At 42.9% G+C, this 23,982-nt stretch overlaps 1 protein-coding gene across 1 annotated transcript in view; it reads left to right on the top strand.

Moving 5' to 3' along the window:
* The window catches only part of LOC148540811 (calcium-activated chloride channel regulator 4A-like), a 149,213-nt gene that overhangs the window by 6,149 nt on the left and 119,082 nt on the right, over window positions 1-23,982 (top strand). Inside the window, exons 2-4 of the mRNA XM_088481970.1 lie at window positions 2,183-2,320; window positions 11,963-12,113; window positions 13,907-14,015. Coding sequence (XP_088338096.1) covers window positions 2,183-2,320; window positions 11,963-12,113; window positions 13,907-14,015 — 398 coding nt within the window. The remainder of the gene's footprint in view (window positions 1-2,182; window positions 2,321-11,962; window positions 12,114-13,906; window positions 14,016-23,982) is intronic.

A 23,982-nucleotide genomic window follows, 5' to 3' on the forward strand; every position in this document is an offset into this window, starting at 1 on the left:
ACTGCCCAGAAGGCATGAGTGAGGTGCCGTACTCAAGGCACAGGGTAGAAGAGGTATCCTTCTCCCACAACTAGAACTGGGGGAGGCTTTAGCTTCAGGGTCTACCCCTAAGGTTGATGAGAAGGTCATATCTATGTTAGGTACTGCCAAATACTCCCATTCTGAATCCCACTCTATCACCTTAAACCAAATACTTAGGACTTTCGTGGAGTCTCAGGGAAGAGACCAGGAGGGGTTCCTGCCGCATCGCCGCTTTGCATACTGTGAGGTGCCGCAGGAACCCACTGGCTTCTCACCCTCTGGACTCCTATACGGGCGCAGGGTGTGCGGCCCCTTAGATTTGGTTAAGAAAGAGTGGGAAGGTAAATTGATTAAACTGAATCAAACTGAAACATCAGTGGTGTCGTACATGGTGAAGTTCAGGGAGGAGTTACAGTCCCTAAGGGGAATGGCGCAGAATGACCTGAACCCTGCGCAGGTGAAACAAAAGCTCTGGTATGACTGCAGCATGAGGGAGGGCACCTATGAGTTAGGCCACAAGGGCCTGGTGCTGAGCCCTATGCAGCTGACCAAGCTACAGGCTGCCTGGGAAAGTCCCCAGCTAATAGTGCCACATCTCCAAGATGTCCATTATGTGTTGGCAGCAGGGGAGGGATGGAAGAGCAAGACTGTGTACCACAGTAATTTGCTCAGAGCTTGGCATGACATGGAAACTTGTGTAATAGCCATGTGTCACCTAAATGAAAATGATCAGAAACCTGACCCCTTGGTAAATGTAACAGCTGCTGCTAAAGAGGCTGATGGGTACTGCAATGAGGTAACATGGTATTGGGGGTCACAGGAGAGAATGTGATAGGTGGATCACTGTCTCTCCTGTGTCCAACTTCAGGGGGGCGTGTGACGATTAATGACAAGAATAATCGCCAGAAACAATATTTTGTGAACTATGAAGTCCTTTAATTGAACTGCGTGTGTAGAAGGGCTGAGGTATTACCCCACCTCTTTTGAAGATAGGCGTTCCAGGAAGAGGGGTTGATAATGATCTATGTCTTGTGATTTGAGGAATGTTATATAACTGTGTGTCCTATAGCTCTATAGACTGTATAAACATGGTATGTCCATTGCTATTTGGTGTGCAGGTCAGAAAGGGCTGGAATTAGCAAGTGAATGGCTTTCAGGTAACCAAATGATGTATATCCCTCACAGTGTGAGGCCATGTGTGAACAACTCTCCCTTTTTATGACCCCTGAAGTCAGTGTCCTAGATCATAATCCCAGAACCAGACCTCCTGTTACTTCAGTGCCCTACTTCAAAAGACTATTATAGAGGCTAAGATAAGGATTCTGGTATTTACTATAAGTCTAGAAGGGGGAAGTTGAAGAGTGAGTTATACCATCACTTATCTTTAAAGCAGGGATCCTGCTAGTTTGGCTAGGTAACCCTGTATTGGAAATCTATCAATCTCAAACCCTGCTGACCTGATTGGGAGACCCTGTTAAGTATGAACAAAGAATTAGGGATGTATAAAAAGAGAATACATCCAACATTCAATGTCCACTCCTTGGGGTTCAGACAGTCAGGTCTGGGAGTGCATCAGGATATTCCTGTGGGTGAGATCCCCCACCCCATCAGCAGTGCTAAGAAGTTTAGTGTAAGTTGTCTTAGGGACTCTGAATTATTTCTCTCTTTTATTTTGTAAGAGAATATTTGCATTATAATCTGTTTGTCATTTTATTAATATTTTTGTAACTAAGCCTTGAAAATATTTTTTGGATTAAACACATTTAATCTAGCATATTCTCTATGATTCTTATTGAACTTGCGTGCCTAGATAGGCCCATGCTACATATTTGTGTGTCATTTGAATGTGATTTATTATTAATCTATTGGGAGATCGCAGACCTCCAGAGAACAGTCTACGTGGTGGCAGAAGAACCGTGTATTTTGGTAAGTGACCGCGGTATGCCGGCATCACAACCAGCTGGTCCAGATTGTTGTATCTGCGAGTCAGCCCGGGTTCGTGACATCGACCTTAAGTAATTATAACCCTAAAAGCTATTATGTTATCTGTTTTACAACTTTCAATGCAGAGATAATAAATGTATGATCCAAATTGTATATTGTAAAGAAAAAGATATGTTTTAGTGTTTATTACATATATCTGTTTCTCTTTCTTTTAAAGGATATGGTAAAAGAGGCATCAGGATATTTATTTCATGCTACAAGGAAAAGGCTCTACATACGTAGTGTGAAAATTTTAATTCCCTTTTTATGGTCTGAAAATGGCTACACAAAGCCTAAATCAGAAGCATATTCTAAGGTACAGTGACATAAAGTGGGGAATTGAACAAATAAATAAAATGGGTAGAGATGTGCAGGTTTAGTTTTACTTGGATTTACTCGTTTTTTTTTGCCAAAATTATCGCAAGTTCGGATTAGTTAGGATTTATTTTATAGGCTATCCAAAACACGTGATAGCCGATAGCCAATAAAATGCTATTTTTGAGATCCGAACATATCCGAGCAAATCTGAGTAAAACCGAACCTGCACATCTCTAAAAATGGGAGTGAAGTAGAAGTAGCTACTCTACAAAAAACATACTAACTATGCACATGTCCTACATAAGTCTATATAAAATGGTTTATTTAACCTAAACAGTATTTTGAATATAGTGTGGAATAAAATCAGAAAAGTGTTATCCATAAAGTGATATAAATGAATAATTGATGCTGTTCTGTGGTAATATATACAGACTTTGTAACTTTATATGCAGACTTTGGGGGACATTTATCAAAGCTTGGAGAAAGGTAAAGTAAAAAACAAATCAGCTCCTAACTGTCATTTTTCAAACACAGCCTGTAAAGTAAGGAACTGATTGGTTAGTACGTTATCTCTCTGCAAGCTTTGATAAATCTCCCTATATAATTTTTTAATATACAGACTTTGGGGCAGATGTACTAAGCTCTGGAAAGTGATAAATTGGAGAGTGATAAACTACCAGCCAATCAGCTTCTAACTGTTACTTTTCAAACACAGCCTGTAACATGACAGATATGAGCTGAGTGGCTGGTAGTTTATCACTTTCCAATTTATCATTTTTCAGAGCTTAGTACATCTCCCTGTCACATTTGTAATGCATTCACATCTATATATTAATTATTGGGTTTTAGAACGATAATTGTATATGGTAACGCTATTCACTATAACCTCTATAATGATACCGGCAACTATGTGAGCACCCATAAATGATAGAAAGGAGTCAACTCTTTCAAATTATGTGGCCCACTAGTAACTATTGTATGTTTGTGATCACAAGACAATATTAGCCTGTGCTATGGAACACCAAATTTTCTGTATATGGGTAAGAGGGCTATTACATCCAATCATGCCCAAAATGACATTTGTAAATGTGGTGTCACACACATATGAAAGAGGAGTCACCTCTTTTCAAATTATGTGCCCCCCTTAGCAGGTATTGTCTTGTGATCACCTTTGATAATCAGATAATATTGCCCAGCTCTATGGAAAGAAAAATTATTTCATAGATGGGGGAGGGGCACATAGTGCCCTATCTCCCCCATACTGGCCCATGCACACATGGGGCACCCAGTCTTGAAAGAACAGAGTCTCCTTTTTCAAACAATGTGACCAGTTAGTAGTTATTGGGCCTGATTGGGAATTGTAAGCAAGCCCAATGCTTTACGTACAAATCTCATGGTTCTGGGCATGTTCAGAATGGGTCCTGCATGATCGTTCGTAGTCCCTCCTTATCAGCAGCATGATTGACCTGCTACAGTGTTTTTGGGGGGCATGCCAAGCCCAGGGTCTGCATCAGCAGCCAGGCTGAGTAAGCTTCAGCTTAAGCAGACTGGCCAAGGGCAGCATCAATCAAGACCGATGGTCACAATGGTTGTCTTGGTGATCCAAAGCAGCATTTACAGATGCTGCACTCAGATCGTAGATGCATACAGGAGGTGTCTATTTCCTACAGGCACGTCCTCCTAGACTTGCATTTAACTTGTACGGTATTACACAGCCGCTTCTCTGCCGCTGTGCAATACTGTACAAATCAGAATTAGGCCCATTGTCTGGTGATCACCAGACAATAACAGAAACAGTACACAAAAAATCAAAGTGATAGGTTGTCTAGTTTTTAAAATGGTATGTCTTGTTGGGTTACAATAATCTCCCTACACATAGGAAGCATTTAGATCGAGGCAGCGTTTTGTTAAAACCTAGACATTGAATCCTATATTTAACATATTTTGGAAAGGTAAATTACTTGCAAAACAAGAACCACAAAGTATTTCTTGGTGGTGTTTATAAAACGAAAAAAAAAAAAAACACACTAATTGCCCCCACACAGAGGAGTCTGCTGCTGGATCTGCCCCTGGCCGAGGGGCACACGGTGCCCCTGAGAAGCGCACTGCGATGCTTTACATTAGGCCACACCTCCTTACAGGGGCGCCGAGAGGGGGGGGAGCGGGTACAGTTTACCCGGGCCCGGGCTTCCAGAGGGGCCCGGGTCTGGCGCCGCCCCCCCCTCACTTCCTCCCTCCCTCCCTCTGTAGCAGCCCAGCACACAGCGTGTGCTTGACTGCAGCGGGAGATTGCTTGCGGCTGCTAAGTAGCAGCCACAGCAATCTCCTATGCCTGAAGGGGGTAGCGTTCACACTGATCGCGCCCCCCACTGGCTCTGCACCGGGCTGAGGGGCTCACAGTGCCCCCTTCCCGGCGTGCAGCGCCGCTAAGCGGCGCTGCAAAAATCTTTTTTTTTTTCAAGGGGGCGTGGCCACTCCTCCTGAAATTAGGCCATGCCCCCTCTTTACCGGGGCCCCGCGTGGCTCTCTACGCCCCTGCCTCCTTACATTAGGCCGTGCCGCCAAAAGGTCCGGGGACTGGCACAGCTCTCTATGGCACTGTTTATTGGGAGGGGTGTACCAGAGATTCTGCACTGCTCCCCAGCATTTTTACTTTAAAATAAAGATTTTCCTTATTTTTTCACCTGCTGAGGGAGGTGAACACAAATTTGCTGGGAAAATGCAATGAGAATTTGGAACTGATTTGCAAATGTTATTTGCTGAGCGAATTTGCTGTGAAAATGGCTGGCATGAGCCAACTCACTCCTAATTGACTTGACCACTATACAGGTATCCCTAAAACTCTACACTATCATCAAAATGATGTACTCTACACATACTGTTAGACCACATTTAAAAAAACAAAGCATTGAGTTAATAAAGGTCGATCTTGCATTTGTGTGGGATTTGCTATCTAGTTTGCAAATCAGAGATTTACTATGGTCAAGACCGATGTAAAACAGACTAAAATCTGACTTTAGAACAACGGACAAACTTTTACATACTGTAGACAACAATAGAAACCAGAGATTTACTACAGGTTGGTTTCTAAAACAGCCAAAAACTGACTGCAAAACAATGGCATACCCGCCCAAACAATAGACCTGCCTTTAGCAGGTGAATTACAGTAAACAGTAATGAAATGGTTACATTTTTTATTTCTCAATGACAAATTGAGAGGGATCTCTCCCACAAATATGTAACCAGCCCCAGATCTCTCAGCCTGGACTGGCAAAGAAATTGGAGGAAAAACTGGTGTGGAGTCCCCGGATTGTTGAATAACCTACACTAGGCTGAATCACACTATAGCAAGGAGACACATAGCATAGGGTCCTGCTGCCATAATCAGGGCCGGATTATAGGCAGGGTGACAGGGGCGGTCGTCCTGGGGCCCCCACACATAGGGGGCCCCCACACACTGTCCCCTGCCACTACTATTAAGCCCGGCGGAGTACAGCATTTAGCTGTCTCCGCTGAGGTCCCCAGTGACTGCAGCCGGGCCTCATTTGCTGAGCACTTGGGCTCAGAGCGCGGCGCTGCTCCGGCAGGCTGTGCAGTGGGGCTGTACGGCAATGCAGGTGTGACGTCAGAGGTCACGCTCTGCAGCCCCATGCCAGCCCACCCCTTCAACAGCCGCATCTGAACTTCTGAAGCTCGCGGAGTTGAGTAGACAGGAGCTGCTGCTGCCTTGGGACTCACTGCTGCAGTGCTGCTGTGTTATTGCCTCAGCCTGGAGGTAAGTCAGTTAATGTTTGTTTGTATGTTTTTCTTTTAAGTGTGGTGCTGCTGGTGGGCTGGTTGGGGGGCACAATGTATGTGTGTGTTTATATATATATATATATATATGTATATATATATATATATATATATACACACACACACAATTTGGATCACTGATAGGGGCCCCCTCACGTTTGTTGTCCAGGGGCCCCCACCGAGACTTAATCCGGCCCTGGCCATAATGTAAAACCAGCCCTAAACTGGTCAGCCCATGGGTGGAAATCCTCAGGAAGGACTTCCCATTCAGTGTCCATGTCATCTCAACATTTTAATATTTTCATTACAGTGGGACTACAGGTGCCAACTGGCCTTAATGTCCAGGCATGCTTGCACTTTTTGTTCTACAAGTGTTGGCATGCTGGGGCAGGCATGCTGGGACCTGTAGTCCCATTGTAAAGAACAATATTTTTATCTATTATTTTACACCATTAACCCTGCACCAGAGATGCAGGGAGAAGCCCTAGGCTTTCAGTCCAGGACTGGTATTTTTGGGAGGGGGAACCCCATTTTAATTTTGGGACCAATGATTTTCAAAAAGATCAAAACTGATGGCATTTAGAGCTGCAAAAAGTGACTGACAACAACGTTGGGTTTCAGTTGAAGCTGAAACTCGAAGGATGATAAATATTGTTTTTTAAGACATCAAAAAAAGTTGCTAATGATCGGATTCGGATGGTTTTAAAATCGACCACAAATCGACCTTAAGAAATTTACACCATAGGCTCATATTCAATTAGTTTCGCACCCGCGCTACTTTTTCATATGCCTTACTTTTCGCTGACTTTGCAAGTTTTGGTCCCGAAAACTTTACATGCATGCACCCGTTTTTCGCCGTATTCAATTCCAAAAGATGCGAAAATGTGTCCCGGCGAAACTTAAACATACAAAAAGTGCTGTCAGAATGGGGTAAATCAGCCTGAAATACCCCAAAAGATGCACTAACATTGGGGATCAATATAGAAGTCCCCGAATATCCCTACTGAAGCTATTTGGGGTACTTAAGTCGTGTCAATTGGTTCTTATTAACGTCTTTGCACTAGTGGTGAAGAATAGCATTAAGCAGTATTTTTGGGTGAAAATAAGTAGTCCTGGTAAATTTGGGGTACTTGAAAATGAGTGTAAGCTTGGTTTTAAATCGCTAAAAGGAAGTTTTAAAAACCATGAAAAACCAACTGGAAACATGCACCTCCAATCAAAAACACCTCCTTAATACTTGTAGACCCCCCAAAAGACTATTTCGCTAGTTTAAAAGTTTGTACTTTTTCACTCCCATTTTCAAAGTCATTTTTGGGGGTGTTCTTCATTTTTTTTAGGGATTTTTTGACGCAGTTATCCTTTGGGGGGCTGTCGCAAGGGTGCAGAGTGGTTTCCCCACCTTTGCACCCCAAAACCGCAATTTTGCACTTTTTTCCACCTGCTATTCAGAGGCAAAGCTTTTTCGCCTATTACATTGCATTGCATTTTCACGTATGTGAAAACTATTTGGAATTGAATATGGAGGAAACTTTCCAACTGGCGAAATGACATAATCCGCGATACTTTTCCGTGGATCTCGGCTTTACGCATCTAATTGAATACGGGTGAGTGTCTCTTATGAGTCAATTTTGGCATTTTATTCTACAGTTTTGCTGTGGGATTAAATCACACTTATTTTTAAGGCAATACACTTCATGTAAACCAAACACTTGATGAATTAACAACCTAGGGCCTGATTCATCAGAGGACGCAGAGGCTAATCCAGCTGTTAACATGGTAGCAGCTGCAATAGCACTGATATGATAATGTAGCAGAGGGCCAGTGATGTGCAGTCTGGTGAGGCAGGTGCGGTAGAGCCTTTCCTGACAAACTTAGGTATACTCTAGAGTTTTGACTAAAAATTATAAGAAAAATATAAAGAAAATATAATAAATATCTTCTTTGTATTGTTCTAATCATTTTTATAGTCAAAACTCTGGAGTAAAAAGTGTATGACAGGTGAGGCACTGCCTCCCCTATCTACTTTTTCCACACATCCCTGATCAAAACACACCAAATGTCAAGCACCTTTGTATAATGCCCACATGTACCATCGAGTTTATATAGGTATCTGTAAATCTGGCTCTTATACTAACCAGTACCTCCCCATCCATTTACCTCACCACACATCACTGCAGGAGGCATCATGCGTCCTGCATGCATTACTGATCTGTGATGCTTCTTTGGATGCAGTATTGGATCATCTGCGCTCTCATTGTCTTGCTGAGTGACCATGGGGTCACGCAAGCCGGCTGTCACAGAAAAGTAGAAGAGGCCATAAATCTCTATCAGTCATCAGAGATCCTGGCCTCTCCACTTCCCCCATATGGCGGTGACATGCCTCAATTTTGAGGAGCAAAGGCCATCACCCTCCCTTCCCCACCCTGAAATATCAGCAGACTGTCAATCACTAATATTCTGCTGCCAGACTGCGTGCATGATTGCATACCTGTTCTGCACATGCGCAGAATAGGTCCTGCACATTTGCAGATCCCTGAACATGGGAATCTGCGATTAGCAGTGCATTACTGTGCACAGGAGCCCGGATCAGGATACTGACGCCGGAATCCCAACGCCCATCAAAATGCAGATGCCGGCATCCCGAAGGGATCAAGATACCGATGTTGGCATCCCGAAGGTAAGTATGTGGGTTAGGGTTAGGCCAGGGATGGGTGGGTTAGGTTTAAGGACCTGCCTGGGTGGGTTAGGGTTAGGCATCGACCGTGGAGGGTAAGGGTTAGGCTGCGGGGAGGGGGGATTAGGGTTAGGCACCACCTGTGGGAGGTTAGGGGTAGGCAACGCCTAGGGAGGGTTAGGTTTAAAGGTGTGGGAAGGGGGATTAGGTTTTTCTGATAAGCTTTTCAGGATCCTCATTATCCTCCCCCTCTGCATAAACAAACATTTCAGAACATTTTATAAAATTTTATTAAATATTCTTATCAGTGAAGATAAATTGTCATAATGGACAGGCATACTTTTCTCTCAGCTGTGTTAAGCACCAATTAAAGTGTTCAGTCCTATGTTGCTAGGCTTAAACTGCTTGCAAAAAAATGTGAATATTGCATAATTACAAATGTAACTGTAACTGTTACCTGAATAAGAGCTTACACTTGAAACCTCCATAAACATTTGCAAGTTACATGAACAATCCAACAGCAGTGCATGAGAGTTCAAAAGGAACATTTTTGTATGCCAGGTCTAGTATCATCCCCAGCAACTTACAAGCTTTGTGAACTGTGGAAAGTAAACCGTCATTCATGTGAGTGTAATAAATATTCTGCATTTAATAAATGATATAATGCCTGTGGTGAGCTCAACCACTTTGCAAAATGGTGCAGATCTAGGTCCACAATTACCGACAAACAAATGTATGCGACACAGACCAGCAACCAGTCACACAAAGCTAATGCTGTAGAGACTGAGCCAGGCATTGAAGCTGTCAGTGGTTTTCATTGTTAAAATTGGTGATCAGAGGACAAAGAAGGGTGAAATATGCAGCACCCTTACAGACAAAGACACTAATAAAACATCATCATATGTATAAACAGCACACAGGGACGCCCATGCGCATTTCGCTTTCAGCAACTTTCTGAAGACTATGGGGCATATGTATCAAAGCTTGATGTGAGATAAAATTGTGAAATATATATCACCAACCAATCAGCTCCAAACTATCATTTCTCAAACACAGCCTGAAAAATGTAAGTTAGAAGCTGATTGGTGGGTGATATATATCTCACAATTTTATCTCACATCAAGCTTTGATACATATGCCCCTAATTTTGAGAAAGCTGTACATCGGCGTTACTGTGTGCTGCTTATATATACATGAAGATGTATTGTAAATTACATATGTGTGTTTTCTAAACAATGAAGTGAATGTAAAAATAATCCACAAATTAAATACATCCATGAGAGGAGCGCTATCTCTAAAGGACAAAATTATACACAGGTGAATGTTGATATCATCAAAAAGGTCCTAAATAATTAAATGAAAACACGGATGTTAAAAAGACCAGTTTAATATATCAAAAACTAAAAAAGGAACACTAAAGTGAAATAAATCTATATTGTAAATTATAGGGTATGAAAAAATAAAAGGTAGAGATAAAAATAAATTGAATTAAATGAAAATAAAATAAACTACAAAAAAAATGAAATAGGTTAATAGCATAAATCAAAACTAAAACAAGCATACAATTCAATAAAACCTCGTACATTAGTTGTAGGTCACAAAACACATATGAGTATAATAAATTCCAACCCTATGTATCCGCAGTGTCAAAATTGGACTGATATGCAACAATGTTGCCAAGTCTTGTTAAAATTGCCAGATACTGTTGCCAGTTCCTGATAGCAGTGTTAATGAGTTGAAAAAATAGAAAAAGATAAACCTCTCCTATATTTTTATTATTTTCTCTGAACTTCAGGGTACTGGATAGGTTTGTACATATGCACCACTCTGATGATCCATAGTATTGTATTAAGTAAAGAAAATAAGTGACAGTTTTTCAGTGTAATAACGTTAATATGATCTTCTCTTTTTATGTTCTTGTAAGATAATTATTTCAAAGTTTAAAACATGGTACGAATAGCACCGGTGGTGTGAGAGACAGTGCAGAGGGGTAGTAACAATGCTTGCTTAAACAGATCACTTCTTGTGAAATGTAAAGATTTCTACCTCTGCCGCTTGTGTAAGTGTGGTACCTTTATTTTGGTTCCATTATTCTTGTGGGGTTGATCCAAAATCGAGTGCACTCGTGGACAAAACCATCAGCTAATGGAACTTCTGATTTTTCAGACGGACTCTCTCTGTATCAGGGCCGGCATATTCTACCAGGGTCTGAGAAAATAGTGCTGATTGGCTTTTTCCAGTCAGCTGACCAGCCTGCACACAGAGCACATGTCTCTGTATTTACATTACTGCCCTGCACTGCACACTTTGGGGAAAAGGCAGCTATTAATTAGCTATATATAGACAGCACAGTGTACTATACTGCACTTTACTTTCACTTTGGAGGAATCATGGCAAACTGGAGTGATGAAGAAGTAATGGAGTTGCTGTGGATCAGGCATGAGGAAGAAATATGTAAACAGATAACTGGCATTGTCAAGGATGTGATAACTTATCGCAACATCAGCAAAATGTTGGCTGCATCTGGATTCATCAGGAGCCAACAGCAGGTCGTCAATAAGGTGAAGGCACTGTAGAAGCAATTTCATAAGGTGAACGACCACAATAGAAAATCGCAGTGGTGCTGCCCGCATGGACTGGAAGTTCTTTGAGCTGTGTGCCAATGCATTTGGCCATACTGCAGACCTGTGACATAGTCATCTGCACTGCAAGCATTCCCCAGCCCCTCCTTTTCTTTACTGAAAACGTCATCATAATTGTGAGCCAATAAAATCCTTTCAAAATTACATCACACTATTTTAACATGGGCAACCTGGGTTGAGTTAAAAGGAACCAAATCTGCAATAACCTGGGAATAACCCGGGTTATTAAAGCCATGTGAAAGGCCCTGACACGGGTCTGACCTGGGTCGGACCCGGGTTCAAAACCGGGTCCAATCCATGTTTGCATGTTTGTGAAAGGGGTATATATGAGTTATTCTTTTGGTTTGGGAGCAATCATATGATTAAAGGTATTGGGATGGATATCACACATCAGGGTTTGTTTAGAGCTCATACTGATACTGTATGTTAAACAAAATGGAGGGTCTTTGCATTGAGGAATTATCTTAATACTGTAATAAACTAAATGTATTTTCACTAGATTAATTTTTTATTTTATTCCTACTATCAGGCAGATATTAAAATTGCAAGTCCTTCACTAGCATATGGAGATGACCCATATACTCAGCAATATAGAGGATGTGGGGAAAAAGGCGAATTCATTCATTTGACTCCTGACTTTATGACTGATGACAAACTTATCTCAGTGTATGGGACTCGAGGTAAAGAAAACAATATCTGTTATTTTATGTATCATAATTTCACTTTACACTTTTTAATTGTGTTTTGTTACACAACCATGATGTATACAAACTTAAGAGTTAAATATGAAATTTGTTTTTATGTTGCTTTATTTTAAATAAAAATTAGTGCTGGAGATTTCAGTATTAGGCAGTTTAATGTGGTTTAATGTGCATTCTCCTTTCAAGATACTGGTTGTCACATCATCTATTATCCTAGTATGTAATTCTATGCATGAAATATATTGAATTTAAAAATAATAAAAGTACACTTCTTGAAATGTAGACAAAAGCTAGCATGTCAGCCTTTGATAGAGAGGCCTTTATGAGTTACTTTAGCTAACATGGCCTAGGTCCATTCACACTGGGTGGTTTGTCTACTCTTCCAGATCTCTGGGCAGCTCCCAAATGTGAGTTTTCCTGGCCTCCCAGAAGAGTAGTTAGCTCTCCCGGATACCGAACACTACCCCAGTGAAGTAGGCAGGATGGGACTATGATGACATGTTTTGTTGTAAATTGCTTTTTCATTGCCCTACCACCAGTTGCATAATACTAATAACCATGGCACCATGCCCTCTGCACTTCACCTGGAACCTACCTAGTATGGAGTGTGGTTATAACTATATCAAGCTTCTATTTACCTTCTATACCTTCCTAAATTTGGATGCATACAGATGTGTCCACATACATCTATCCTCCATGCACTAGAAGTGGTGTCACACATAACGCATAAGCCTGTGTGACTCGGTAACTCCAAGCATCTTTTTGTGCACCTTTTTACCTTTAAATGTGTCATTTGCACTGTGATATAAATGGGATGCACATGCAGCTTATGCTGATTAAAATTATATACGGCATGCCTATATTATGTTTGCAACTGCAGGTGTTTTCTGTATATGAAATGCTACGTTACAGTGTCAGCGGATGTGACACTGTAACGTAGCATTTTGCATGTAGATACACCTGCAGACGCACACAGAATATAGACATGCAACATATCATTTTAATCAGCAGAAGCTGCTTGTGCATACTATTTGCATCACTTAGCAGAGGTATAGAACTGTACATGAAGGGGCTTATATAGAGTTGAATGTAACTTTATCTGGTGCTAATTGCTCTTGTTTATACTGTGCATATGCACAGGAAATTATCACACATCTTTGCCTATGTAGATTTGGAGGCAAATTGCAGGAGCAAGAGGCGCCTTTGATGCAATTTGACTAACTTATGGCTTTATCCCTCCATGTGATACTACTACAAATATTAGTGTGGCAGCTGCAGTCTATTCCTGTTATATAATTGCTTTTTGCAATCAGTCTGCACAATTTGATTTTATCAAGAGTAAAAAAAACATGTTTGTATTTCATTTAACCTGATTTAATTAGTACTTTCAGTTTGGACTTGTGCCTGAAACTTATTGTGTTTTATATGATAAATGTAACTATATTATTTATTAATTAATTGTCCAGACACAGACAGACAGTCTATATTGTGTATCAAATGAGTGCCACAACTTTATCATTTACTATTAATACAATCAAGCCGCATCTCATGGCGTAGTCAATGCATTTTGCCTGAAATGCATCCAAGTCCATATGAAACCTAAAGTCAGTAATCAACAAGTTAAGATCAACTTAAAAGCTACTGTAATTGTTAAGTTCTGCAAGAGGAGCCACTTTAAAATAGTCTTAAATATTCTTCTTCTTCCTGCTTCAATTTTACTTCCTTGTATGTAGGTTTTCATAATACTTTTTCAAAATAATGTTTCCTTCCAGGGAGAGTGTTTGTACATGAATGGGCTCATCTCCGATGGGGCATCTTTGATGAATACAATTTAGACAAGCCCTATTACATAGCATCAAATTATAAAGTTGAAGCCACAAGGTAAATGGTTCAAATAAAAATCTGAAATTATGTCATCATCAATATTTTCAATACAAGTAATAAAATGCTACAATGGCAAGTAGAAAAAGAAGCTAAGTGAGAGCACCAGGTACACAAATACAGTGTTTCATCTGTCATTTATTCATTTAATCTATGTAAGCATTAACTTGCATATTATTGGTTGTTTTGTCACAAAATAAATTACTATTTGTTACAAATTAATTTTGTAACACTAATTGTAGCATAATTGTTTCCTATTATAAATAATAATTATTATTATTATTATTAATAATAATAAACAAAAAAATGTTTTACAAATGTAAACATAAAATATTCAGATTTCTTAAATGACATTTGTGTTGTTGTAGAATAGATTATCTATTACAAGATATGTTTGCAGTATTAAAGAGTATTTTTAACATACAGTCAGGTGCATAAATATTGGGACATTGACAGAATTTTCATATTTTGGCCTCTATTCACCACCACAATGGCTTTGAAATGAAACAAACAAGATGTGCTTTAACTACAGACTTTCAGATTCAATATGAGGGTAATTACATCCAAATCAGGTGAACGGTGTAGGAATTACAATGGTTTCTATATGTGCCTCACACTTTTTAAGGGGCCAAAAGTAATGGGACTATCAACTCAAAAGCTATTTCATGGACAGGTGTGGGCTATTCCCTCATTATTTCATTATCAATTAAGCAGGTAAAAGGTCTGGAGTTGATTCTAGGTGTGGCATTTGCATTTGGAATCAGTTGCTGTCGACTCTCAATATGAGATCCAAAGAGCTGTCACTATCAGTGAAGCAAGCCATCATTAGGCTGAAAAATCAAAACAAACTCATCAGAGAGATAGCAAAAACATTAGGTGTGGCCAAATCAACTGTTTGGAACATTCTTAAGAAGAGAGAACGCACAGGAGAGCTCAGCAACACCAAAAGACCCGGAAGACCACGGAAAACAACTGTGGTGGATGACAGCAGAATTATTTCCCTGGTGAAGAAAAACCCCTTCACAACAGTTGGCCAAATCAAGAACACTCTCCAGGAGGTAAGTGTATATGTGTCAAAGTCTACAATCAAGAGAAGACTTCACAAGAGTGAATATAGAGGGTTCACCACAAGATGTAAACCATTGGTGAGCCACAAAAACAGGAAGACCAGATTAGAGTTTGCCAAACAACATGTAAAAAAGCCATTACAGTTCTGAAACAACATCCTATGGACAGATGAGACAAATATCAACTTGTACCAACGTGATGGGAAGAGAAGAGTATGGAGAAGGAAAGGAACTGCTCATGATCCAAAACATACCACCTCATCAGTGAAGCATGGTGGTGGTAGTGTCATGGTGTGGGCATGTATGGCTGCCAATGGAACTGGTTCCCTTGTATTTATTGATGATGTGACTGCTAACAAAAGCAGCAGAATGAATTCTGAAGTGTTTTGGGCAATATTATATGCTCATATTCAGTCAAATGCTTCAGAACTCATTGGACGGCGCTTCACAGTGCAGATGGACAATGACCCAAAGCATACTGCAAAAGCAACCAAAGAGTTTTTTAAGGCTAAAAAGTGGAATGTTATGCAATGGCCAAGTCAATCCCCTGACCTGAATCCAATTGAGCATGCATTTCACTTGATGAAGACAAAACTGAAGGGAAAATGCCCCAAGAACAAGCAGGACTGAAGACATTTGCAGTAGAGGCCTGGCAGAGCATCACCAGGAATGAAACCCAGCATTTGGTGATGTCTATGCATTCCAGACTTCAGGCTGTAATTGCCTGCAAAGGATATGCAACAAAGTATTAAAAAATGAAAGTTAGATTTAGGATTGTGTAGTTTGCCTCATTACTTTTGGCCCCTTAAAAAGTGGGAGGCACATATAGAAACCATTGTAATTCCTACACCGTTCACCTGATTTGGATGTAATTTCCCTCAAATTAAATCTGAAAGTCTGCAGTTAAAGCACATCTTGTTTGTTCCATTTCAAAGCCATTATGGTGGTGAATAGAGGCCAAAATATGAAAATTCTGTCAATGTCCCAATAGTTATGCACCTGACTGTACAAAAAGATCTTATATAAAACAGCCTTTTTTGTGGTGCTACACATCAAATTTGTAGCATAGGAATAATTAACAATATGTTTGTGCAACAGAATAGTGGGTTTGCATAAACCGGAACTTTTTACAAAAAAAATCAATTTATATCTGAAAAGTGATGTTATGTTGATTAAATAGTTTTTACCACAAATCAAATTACATTGTGATATTAAACAGCAATATAAGTTAGTTTTGGAAAAGACAAGTTTGAAACTAAAAATTTGTATACTCTATCAAAACTTGTTATTGATTAAATGTAATTGGAGAAATAAAATATGGAAACTTTGCATTCTCCATAATTGTGCATTATGATGTATATTAAGGGCAAATTTAATAGGGTCAGAGTTTTGTAAATGAACGAGTATAGCACTATATACAACAATTTCATAGGTAACAGCGCTTGGTAAAGTCCATGCAGATATCAATAAGTTTCAATAAAGTTTGAAAAAAGGTAAGTAATACTTAATAAATGTCCAAAATAAAGCATGCAATAGTGAGTCCAATATGTGGTAAACAGTAGTCTGTCCTTTTGTTCTTGCTCATCGTCGTCTCATGATGTTGATGTAAAAAGAAAAACACAAGAACACATCATGGTATTGTACAGGGGTTCCCAACCAAAAGTGACTTAATTAGTACCTCAGTTATTTTGATTTAACCATCTGTGCAAGGGCCGGATTAATGGGGGGCAACAGGGGTGATCGACCCTGGGCCCCCACACGTTAAGGGCCCCCACACCTATTGTGGTTAAAGTGGACCGGAGGAGACGGAACCAGTTCCGCCTCCTCCGGCCAACCTAACCCCGGCGCCGCAGGAAGGCTTCGTTTGCCAGACGCCCGCTGAGATTGTAACCAGCGGGCGCCCGGCTCCCTCCCCGCAGCGGCAACTGGAGTCGGAGGATGGAGCTCACTCCTGAGCCCCGATTTCCGGCTCACACAGTGCACTATGGGAGAGACATCATGATATCTCTCCCATAGTGCAGAGGAGCAGCCTATCGGATTGCAGTGGACACGGGGCTTAGCTTAAGGTAATAATGAGCTTTATATATATTTTTAGTGCAAGCGGCTTACTGAGAGCATTACTTGGGGGGGGCACATTACTACTGGGGCATTATTCGTGGGGGGGAGGCATTACTATAGGGTGCATTACTCAGGGGGGAGGCATTACTACTGGGGCATTATTCGTGGGGGGGAGGCATTACTACAGAGGGCACTACTCGGAGGGGAGGCATTACTACTGGGCCATTACTCTGGGAGGGGGAGGCCCTGATCTGTGCACAATCATGGATATCACTAAAACCAGGACTGTTAGTGTGCCTTGAGGACCGAGGTTAGGAATTCAATGGTATAGTAAGTATAAAAATGCCAAAGGTGAACACCACCCATAAGTGATGATGTCTAGCTTGTAACTGTGACAATAGAACATTGCATACCCAACTCACAGGAAAGTAATATAGATTCCACATATAAAGGTTTCTTTATGTAGAGATCAGAGCTTTCATCATCAGGACTTCATGTGTCATCACTCAAAAGGAGCATACCATACTCACGCTGCATAGAGCCGCAGTCCTCCTATCTGGGTTTCTTTGGGGAGTACGATTGCCGGCTTCCAAACACTGAAATCCAAAAACATATATGCAGATACATAGTGTAAGACAAACTCTAGAGAATAGGGCTTACATATTAAAAAATATGGATTTTATTACATTTAAATTAATATAAAAAACACAAATGACATATAGCTGGATCACAACGGTTGTATGGTAACAATTAGGGGTGTGCACCGGCCACTTTTCGTGTTTTGTGTTTTGGTTTTGGATCTGGATCTTTCTTCGTGTTTTGGATCTGGATTGGTTTTGCCAAAACCACCCTTCCGTGTTTTGGGTTCTGGGTTTTGTGTTTTGGATCTGTATTTTTTTTTAAAAAAAACATAAAAACAGCTAAAATCACAGAATGTGTTGGTTTTTCTGCTCCTATGCTATTATTAACCTCAATAACCTTAATTTCCAGTAATTTCCAGTCTACACCTCACACCTCACAATATTGTTTTTAGTCCAAAAGGTTGCACCAAGGTAGCTGGATGACTATGCTAAGCGACACGAGTGGGCGGCACAAACACGTGGCTCATCTAGGAGTGACACTGCAGTGGCAGACAGGATGGCAGTTTGAAAAACTAGGCACCAAACAGTACATAATGCAAAGAAAAAAAAAGAGGTGCAAGATGGAATTGTCCTTGGGCCCTCCCACCCACCCTTATGTTGTATAAACAGGACATGCACACTTTAACAAACCAATCATTTCAGCCCCAGGGTCTGCCACACGACTGTGGCTGAAATGATTGGTTCTTTTGGGCCCCCACAAAACAAGCTGGCAATTAATCTGTCCCTGCACAAACTGGCTCTACAGAGGCAAGATGTCGTCCTCATCCTCCTCATCCACCGATTCCTCACGTTCTTCAGTGTTGTGTACATCCTCATCCGCACAGAGTATTAATTCGTCCCCGCTGGAATCCACCACCACAGATCCCTCTGTATGTCCTGGAGGCTGGTCTCCCTGGAAGAGTTGATAATTCATTTTTATGAACATCATCTTCTCCACATTTTGTGGAAGCAACCTCCTACGCCTATAGCTGACAACGTTCCCGGCTGCGCTAAACACTCTTTTGGAGTACACACTGGAGGGGGGGCAACTCAGGTAAAATAGAGCCAGTTTGTACAGGGGCCTCCAAATTGCCTCTTTTTCCTGCCAGTACAGGTACGGAGTGTCTGACATGCCTACTTGGATGCTGTCACCGATGTACTCCTCCACCATTCTGTATATGGTGACAGTATCATATGCAGTGACAGTAGACATATTTATTAGAAAAAGAAAAAGTAAGGCTATTCTTGGGGCACACTTATATATGAATTCTTAAGATTGAAATAAAATATAACTTTTAATATTAATAATAAAATATATACCAGGTACACATAAGGTCTTAGGCGAACATATTAAAAGATAATTTCTGCAAAGTACCCCACACATACAATTTGGGGTAACAATAATTGTGTTAGAGTGTAGATATTGCAATAAATACCATAGGTATTGGTATATAGGCTACACAGTAGACATGTCAGAAATTGTTGCCAGGTCCTTCAGTCCGGAAGTCACAGTTGGTGCTAGTGAGTTACCTGTATCAGGTGATGAACTGGAATCACTGGAGGCCTGCCGGACTGGAACCATGGGTAACATGAATAGCTCTTTTAATATAAGAAGTGGGCAGCAGTGAGAACTGCCTTTGGTGATGAGTGACTGGAACTGGAAACTTGAGACGTTGGAATGAGACCAGAAGGAACTTGGAGGGACCGGACTGGGACCGGCAAGTAGGCTGAGTGAGCTGGTCGGGGTACCAGTAGATGAGCTTGCAGATGGATGGTAGCATGGAAGCTACTTGGTGCAGCTAATGAGCCGTGAGGTGAGTGGACTTGGAGGAACCGGACTGGGACCAGCAGGAAGGCTGACTGAGCTGTTCGGGTTACTAGTAGATGGTCTTGCAGACGGATGGTAGCGTGGAAGCTACTTGTTGTGGCTTGGGAAGCCGTGGGTAGATGTTGGTAGCTGGGTGGCTACGTGGAGCGGCTGGATAGCCGTGGGTAGATGCTGGTAGCTGGGTGGATACGTGGAGTGGCTGGATAGCCATGGGTAGACGCTGGCAACTGGGTAGCTACGTGGAGTGGCTGGATAGCCGTGGGTGGATGCTGGTAGCTGGGTGGCTATGTGGAGCGGCTGGATAGCCGTAGGCAGACGCTGGTAGCTGGGTAGCTACGTGGAGTGGCTGGATAGCCGTGGGTAGACGCTGCAAGCTGGGTGGCTACGTGGAGCGGCTGGATAGCTGTGGGTAGATGCTGGTAGCTGGGTGGCTATGTGGAGCGGCAGGATAGCCGTGGGTAGACACTGGTAGCTGGGTGGCAACTTGGAGCAGCTTGGGAGCTGTAGGTGAGAGATGGTAGCGTGGAAGCTACTTGGTGTGGCCTGGGAGCCGTGGGTGAGAGATGGTAGCGTGGAAGCTACTTGGTGCGGCCTGGGAGCTGTGTGGAGAAGTTGGTAGCATGGAAGCTACTTGGTGCGGCGTGGGAGCCGTGGGTGAGAGTTGGTAGCATGGAAGCTACTTGGTGCGGCCTGGGAGCCATGTGTAGAAGCTAGTAGCATGGAAGCTACTTGGAGCGGCCTGGGAGCCGTAGGTGAAAGGCTGGTAGCATGGATAGCTGAATGCAGCAGGCTTACTGATAGCACTGGTCTAGGAACCAGCAGAAGCCTGGGACACACTGGTACTCAGAGGTACAGCTATAGCACAAGTTGTACACCACGGGACGTAACGAGATGTTCAAGCACTGAGTGCTATTAGATGAGGATCTGTATACCTAGAGTCTGGCAGCAATTGGTGGATACAGACAGGTGGTCTGGCAGTGGCATTCTGAGTGGAGCAAGGCACAACATGCAGAGGGAGTAATCATCTCTGCAGCCCTTGACAGAGCAGAGTCCAGGTGATTAATCAGTGTGGGGAGTAGAGCAATCTGCACACACAGAGTTGTCACAGCCAGCATGATTCATCCAGAGCAGATCTCCCAGGAGAATTACAAACACAGATCCGTGGAGCAGCTGGCATAGGTAAGTCTCAAAGCAAAGGTAAAAACTAGCCAGGATTGTGACAGTACCCCCCTCTTCATGGGTGGACTGCAAACACCCAAATAAATACATAGGAGAACATGAAAAAATGAGACACCCGGAAAACTGAAAAACTTTCTTCCAAACATGACATTACAGGAGCTTCAAACATAGGGACATCATCTCTCTTGAAACATCTCTTTAGACGTCTTCTAAATTCTTACATTTATTGGGATACCAGGAGTGGAAATTCTTCAAAGGGAATGATTCAAGACCTTTGTCGATTCCTCTTTCTGCTGCGAGAACGTTTTGTGCCAGCCAACAGACATGGGACCTCTTGTAACTCCCGTGGAAATACATGACTGGAAAGGACAGGGTCAAATGACAGATGGTTTTCAGGGAATGGAGAATTATCATATGCAGGATCGAGTTCAGACTCCGAGTCAGTATCTAAAGGTAAAATGGAAGGTTTAGTAGGACTTGACCAATGATAGGACTCCTGGGAGGAACTAAGCGAAATATAACCATTTTTGATGGTTTTCTGGGAGGTACTGCAGTATGAAGAGGACAAGGAGGTGGGCGCACATCTCATGTTCAGGGATGCCGATTCTATAGCACCACTCTCCTTGGATGCTTCGAATTCAGCACGTTGGCCCTTGAAAACTTGACCTTGTTCGGATTTCAGGGAAGTGGAGGACTCAACAGAGGATGATTCCTTAGTAGAACCAACAGACTGCTTGGACTGATTTTCAGAACTGAGAATTTCACTAGAATTTCGTTTGACAGGTTTAAGAGCAAACTCTTTAATAACAGCTTCACTGAAAGTTTTCATACTTAGAAGCTCAGGATCTTTTGACTCGATGAAAGGGTTGGCCCAGTCCAATGCCTTACCTCTAAAGGAAGCGAAAAGGTACTTAGTAAACTTGGTAGGAGTGATACCACAAGCTGGATCTGCTTCCATGATTGCAGCATAATGCTTCAGTAATGCAAAGTATTGCGATAAGTCCCCATCGAAATATATGCATCCTGGAGTATCCAATGAAGTTTGTGTGCTCGAGGATTGTGGAGCACACTCAGGTGCAGAGCTGGAAGAGACTTGAGGATGCTCCGATTGATGAGGAGTCAAAACAACTGAAGTTGACAGCTGTTTGGTACTTGGACTAACTAAAGGAACTGGAAGGAGTCCTGAGGAGCCAGAGACAGCAGCTTCAACAATCGAGGCTGAGAACAGACTACAGGAACTGTTGTCCTCTGGAACGATATTAGCAGGAGACACTGAACAGGAACCAGGATCGGATTTTGTAGTATAAGACGGTTCTCCCTGATAACTGGAACTTGAAACCCCCTCCTGAGGCATGAGACTTGAGACCCCCTCCTGGGGTATGAGACTTGAGACCTCCTCCTGGGGTGTGAGACTTGAGACCCCCTCTTGGGGTGTGAGACTTGAGACCCCCTCTTGGGGTGTGAGACTTGAGACCCCCTCCTGGGGTGTGAGACTTGAGACCCCCTCCTGGGCTGCGAAACTTGAGACCCCCTCCTGGGGTACGAGACTTGAGATCCCCTTCTGGAATGAGGCACTTGAATTCCCCTCCTGGGGAATAGCACTAGAAACCCCATCCTGGGGTATGAGACTTGAGACCCCCTCCTGGGGCGCGAGACCTGATAACCACCTCCTGGGGTGCGAGACCTGAGACCCCCTCCTGGGGCGCGAGACCTGAGACCCCCTCCTGGGGTGCGAGACCTGAGACCCCCTCCTGAGGTGCAAGACTTGAGACCCCCTCCTGGGGTGTGAGACTTGAGACCCCTTCCTGGGGTGCGAGACTTGAGACCCTCTCCTGGGGTGCGAGACTTGAGACCCCCTCCTGGGGTGCGAGACTTGAAACCCCCTCCTGGGGTGTGAGACTTGAGGCCCCTTCCTGGTGTGTGAGACTTGTGGCCCCTTCCTGGTGTGCGAGACTGGAGGCCCCTTCCTGGGGTGTGAGACTTGAGACCCCCACCTGGGGCATAATTCTTGTAACCCTCTCCTGGGGTGAGAGACTTAAGGTCCCCTCCTGGAGTACAGAACTTGACACTCCCTATTGGAGTATGGGACCCAAAATCCCCTTCTGGGGAAACTGACTCGACTTTTCCTTTTGGGGTATGGAACATAAACCCCCCTTTTGGGATGCGAGGACAGAGACTTCCTCCTGGGGTGAGTGACTCAAAACCCCTTCTTGGGTTACGAGACTTGAGGACCCTCCTGGGGTTGAGACTCTGGAGACCCCTCCTGGGGTTGCCAACTGGAGTCCCCTACCAGAGCAGGCAGAATCCGAGATGGGACCAGAACAGGCAGAATCCGAGATGGGACCGGAACAGGCAGAATCCGGGCTGGGACCGGAACAGGCAGAATCCGGGCTGGGACCGGAACAGGCAGAATCCGGGCTGGGACCGGAACAGACAGAATCCGGGCAGGGACCGGAACAGGCAGAATCCGGGTTGGGATCGGAACAGGCAGAATCCGGGCTGGGACCGGAACAGGCAGAATCCGGGACAGGACCGGAACTGGCATTGAGATGTTGACACATTGTTATACTGCTGGAATTGCAAAGGGGACAGCCTTTGATAAAGTGGTCAGAAGCTCCACAATAGCGACAGAGATGTAAATCTTTATGCCGCTGGCGTTCAGCCACAGAGCGCGGGTAACTTCGATGTCTCACTTTACTTGGCAAGGAAGAATCTTTGGTTCTTAGAGATTCCAAGACATAATTTTTAGTTGAGACAGAGGTAACTCTAAGAAATTCAGGAATGAGCTGAACGATTTTGCTGAGTAGAGCCTGTAGCTGTTCCAGCAGTTGATGGAAAGTAGTTATGGGTTCAGGTAAGATTTGGGTATCATCTAGCCGGTTAGTCAGAATTTGCAGAAGCTGTAGTACTCGATGCTGTACCGCCTCCTGTGAATCCAAACGAGTGATTAGGTTACGGAATGCACTTGATCCAGGATTGGGTGCTTGATCCGCCCCCATCGTTAGGCTTGAACATACTGTCACAGTTGGTGCTAGTGAGTTACCTGTATCAGGTGATGAACTGGAATCACTGGAGGCCGGCTGGACTGGAACCATGGGTAACATGAATAGCTCTTTTAATATAAGAAGTGGGTAGCAGTGAGAACTGCCTTTGGTGATGAGTGACTGGAACTGGAAACTTCAGACGTTGGAATGAGACCAGAAGGAACTTGGAAA

The sequence above is a fragment of the Taudactylus pleione genome, unplaced genomic scaffold, assembly GCF_031769625.1.
Source record: "Taudactylus pleione unplaced genomic scaffold, aTauple2 ptg000017l, whole genome shotgun sequence".
NCBI classification, from domain to species: Eukaryota; Metazoa; Chordata; class Amphibia; order Anura; family Myobatrachidae; genus Taudactylus; species Taudactylus pleione.